This window comes from Pundamilia nyererei, unplaced genomic scaffold, assembly GCF_000239375.1.
Source record: "Pundamilia nyererei isolate P.nyererei 1_Seehausen unplaced genomic scaffold, PunNye1.0 scaffold00415, whole genome shotgun sequence".
Lineage (NCBI taxonomy): Eukaryota > Metazoa > Chordata > Actinopteri > Cichliformes > Cichlidae > Pundamilia > Pundamilia nyererei.
In genome coordinates, this window is record NW_005187816.1 from 189,194 (window position 1) to 193,148 (window position 3,955).

The window sequence follows — 3,955 nt, forward strand, 5'->3', positions numbered from 1 at the left end:
GCTTACAAAACACTTATATCAGGTCATTTTCATATTAAGCTTTTAGTAAGAGGTTCTTGATTAAAACATTTATTTAGTAGATGACATATGCATAGTTTCAGTTAGGTTAGTGCACATAAGGATGAGCCTCTGTTCTGGTGAAAGGTCAGAAGTGCAACGGGTGAGAAGAGAGAGCATTAAAGGACAAGAGACAGTCAGTGAGGTCGTGACACACACACACATGAGTTAGAATTATTTATAGGAAAGAGGTTCATCATGTCTGGTTCTAACTGCGAAAATGTCTCTATAAAAAGAGGAACCATCCCTTGGTGTCTCTGAAAATAAGGAACGAGGTCTTGCACGATGGGTGGCTGAACGGGAAGTCAAAAGGTTGACTGGAAGTACCGGCTATGAAAATAGAAGAATGTTCTTTCGAACTGTGTTGATCTGATCCATGTATGAAATGTATCTGTGACGTTGAAGGGGCGTCAGTAAATCAAACCCTGATGCTATAAAAATCTGTGTATGCTTTGAGTAAGTCGAAGATCAATTGCTGTCTGCGTACAGAGTTGTCTTCCCACACGTGTGTATTCATTAAAATCAATCGTTTGACCAAGATCTTCTGGACCATGGTGGTTTGTACTCTCCTTCCTCAATATTTGAACCTTAACAGTAGTCATTGGACATGAAAATTAAGTGGTTTAGTGTGGCCCACTAATCAAGAGGCTGGTTTTTCCATCTGGAGTAAGGCTCAATTTTGTGATTGGCTGTTCCATGGCCATATTGCACATATGGCCATGGAACAGGCAAGAGGCAGCGAGATAAGAAAGATCCCACAACAGAGCCAGCTGATTGGACATCGATTAACTGAAATAGTGCTTGATGGCATCTGACTATCTCATCTGGGCTGGCTAAAGCATCTTAAATACTGTCTATAATAGGATGTGTATAAGTGCTAACACTAGCTAATCTGCCAGGATTGTGGCCAGTCTAATCTCATGCTATGCTCAAGTTTTACCTTTCAAAGTTTCTGCACTCTTATTCTTTGAAGATTCAGGTTCTGGAGCTGCAGCACCTGCAGACAGCCACATATTTAGAACACCTCAAACATAAAACCTGACAGTCTGAAGTCTTGTGAAAACAGACCTGGAGCAGAGCCAGTTGTATTTGAAGTAATGTGGGTGTCATTGAAAGATGTGGCGTAGTCTGAAACAGAAACGCATTCAACGTCCATCATGTTTCCACTTTTAAGCATGTACAAAATACTAATACTAAAAACTAATTGTGAAGATTTAAACCACAAAAATAATGACCAACCTGCAGCAGGACTGGTGGCATTCAGGGCATCAGTTAAAAATCGTGGACCAACTAAACCAACTACAAGTATGCACAATGTTTTTAAACCAAGAAGGATACAATTAATCTGCAGGAGCTGTCTGTCAATGTCTAATCTTAGAACAGTAGACTAGTGCAAGTGAGTCAAGCAAACACAAAACTGTAGCAGAGTCTGTATTATTGTGGGGGTCATTCAAATTTAAGGGATAATCTGAAACAAACATCCAATATTGACCATCTTTCCCATTTTTAAGCATGTACACAGTAAACTAACACTAATGGCCTTCCAATGACAAAACAATTATTTGCACCAACCTTCAGCAAGACTGGTGATATTCAGAGCATAATTTAAAGGAGTTGCACCACCTGAAATATAAAGCACATCCAGGGTTTACATTGTGCAGTACAGATTCCATATAAATGACTGTAACAATACAAAATAATAATAATCAAAGAATTTCACACACCAACCATCCTGGGATTTACAAGGGAGTTAAGAATAATGAAGGAATTCATATTCTACCAATGGAAAATAATCTGAGTCACTCAGTGACCACCAACCTGGAGCAGAGCTGATGGTATTGAAGGTATCATTTAAATATATGGCATTGTCTGAAACAAACATCAAATTTTGCTTTTTGAACAGGCAGAGTTATATTAACACTGATGACTTTCCAATGACATAACCCACAGAAACACATTAGCACAAACGTTCAGCAAGACTGCTTGCATTCAGGGCATCATTTAAAGGAGCTGTGCCAACCGAAATGGAAGCAGTGTTTATAAAGCGCACGAAACAAAATACTAAATCTGTTCTTTGGTTATACATAACCATAGAAATGGTACAATTCCCAAAACAATTTTCTTAATTAGAGAAAGTAACAAATGTATAAGGGTGCTAGTGAATTAACCAGAAGCCAACCTGGAACAGAGTTCGTAGCGTTCAGAGTGTTTTCTAAAAAAATATGATGATCTGAAAGGCAAAGACCAGTATTGACAATTTCCACTTTTAAGCATGTACAAAATATATTGGACAATAACGGCTTTCCAAAGACATAACTCTAAAATAATTCCGAACCAACCTTCAGCAAGTCTGCTGGCATTCAGAGCATCATTTAAAGGAGTTGCACCCACTGAAATGAAAATCCAGTACATATATTTCATATAAATGACCGTAACGATACCAGAATCAAATATTCTGGGTTACTGGACAGCCATTGTATGCAGTGGTCCACACTAAATAATACCAGATGCACAACAACCACCCTGGAGACAGTTAAGTGGACTGGATTCATGATCTAGCAAATGAAAAATATTCTGAGTGATTCAGTGAGCACCAACCTGGAGCAGAGCTGGTGGTATTCATGGTGGGATTTAGAGAAAAGGCATAATCTGAAATAAAAATACAGCTAATATCAATGATGTTTCCACTTATTTTAAGGGTGTAAAGAACTTTCAGCATATGACACAAATACCGGGGACCCATGAAGCAAAAAATATTCTGTCTGTAGAAACTTCTATTGTATCAAGTGTTAGAAAATCTTTAAGTCATCATTGTATTCTAGCAAATCTAAAAACAGTGCAAGTGCATAAACTGATCACAAGTCTGGAGCAGAGCTGGTGGCATTGTGGGCGTAATTAAAAAAAAAACATCACATCAAAAATCTGTCATGTCACAAGTAAGGGGAACTGCTGCACATCTCACACTGCATCCACCCTTAAATCCACACACCCCCCCACACCCACACAAAAATAGGCACTAACTGAAAGTGACACTTTCAATATCTTAACTACATTTGGAAATGTTATTGATTATGAATTAAAAAACAAACAAACTCTGGAGCTTACCTCTTTGAGTCGCTGCAGTGGTGCTCTCATACCCACCCGTGGTAGTGGCATTTAAAGAAACATTACCTACAAAAATGTAGAATCCTCAGATTTGATATGTTGCAGCATATGCAAATCAAACATGCAAATGAATTTAATGAGCACCAACCTGCGAAAGGACCGACGGGACTGATGGGAACACTGCCAACTACATACACACAAAAACATTATCACTATTAAGCTAAAAATCCATACTTTGCAGTACATATGTTTTTAGGCTGTACCTGTTGACAGGCAGAAGGCGGCCAGCAGCCACATAATGCAGCAAGACATCTTTTGGCAAAGAGAAAAGCTGTAACAGGTGTTGTCTCTCTGATATAGACATGTTACTGTCTCCACAGGTGTCATCACTTCCACTGATTACAACGGTCCAAACTAAAATTAAACCACTAGATGGTGCTACATTATTTTTGGTTGGCAGTGTAGGAAGAGACATTTCACAAGGAGGCGATATAACACTCAAACAATCTTGAATTGAGATTATGGGAGAGACAGCAAAATGTCATTTATTATGCATTTGAGCTGGATATCATGCCTTTTTTTAATGTGTCATATCATGTATTTGTTCTCTAATGCCCTTGCTTTGTGGAGGTCATGGGACTCTAATGTGGTTGCAAAATATACAGTGGGGCAAAAAAGTATTTAGTCAGCCACCGATTGTGCAAGTTCCCCCACCCAAAATGATGACAGAGGTCAGTAATTTGCACCAGAGGTACACTTCAACTGTGAGAGACAGAATGTGGAAAAAAAAATC

At 38.7% G+C, this 3,955-nt stretch overlaps 1 protein-coding gene across 5 annotated transcripts in view; it reads right to left on the reverse strand.

Moving 5' to 3' along the window:
- The window catches only part of LOC102200642 (high choriolytic enzyme 1-like), a 5,786-nt gene extending 2,276 nt beyond the window's left edge, over positions 1 to 3,510 (reverse strand). Inside the window, exons 1-11 of one of the 5 annotated variants that reach the window (XM_013915977.1) lie at positions 3,426 to 3,510; positions 3,311 to 3,349; positions 3,163 to 3,228; positions 2,656 to 2,706; positions 2,397 to 2,447; positions 2,237 to 2,287; positions 1,876 to 1,926; positions 1,630 to 1,680; positions 1,297 to 1,356; positions 1,126 to 1,185; positions 998 to 1,054 (exon numbers count right to left, since the gene is read on the reverse strand). In XM_013915977.1, coding sequence (XP_013771431.1) covers positions 998 to 1,054; positions 1,126 to 1,185; positions 1,297 to 1,356; positions 1,630 to 1,680; positions 1,876 to 1,926; positions 2,237 to 2,287; positions 2,397 to 2,447; positions 2,656 to 2,706; positions 3,163 to 3,228; positions 3,311 to 3,349; positions 3,426 to 3,474 — 586 coding nt within the window. In that variant the 5' untranslated portion in view covers positions 3,475 to 3,510. The remainder of the gene's footprint in view (positions 1 to 997; positions 1,055 to 1,125; positions 1,186 to 1,296; positions 1,357 to 1,629; positions 1,681 to 1,875; positions 1,927 to 2,236; positions 2,288 to 2,396; positions 2,448 to 2,655; positions 2,707 to 3,162; positions 3,229 to 3,310; positions 3,350 to 3,425) is intronic. The other 4 variants (XM_013915978.1, XM_013915979.1, XM_013915980.1 and 1 more) reach the window with 4 other exon arrangements.
- Between the last annotated feature and the right edge of the window lie 445 nt (positions 3,511 to 3,955).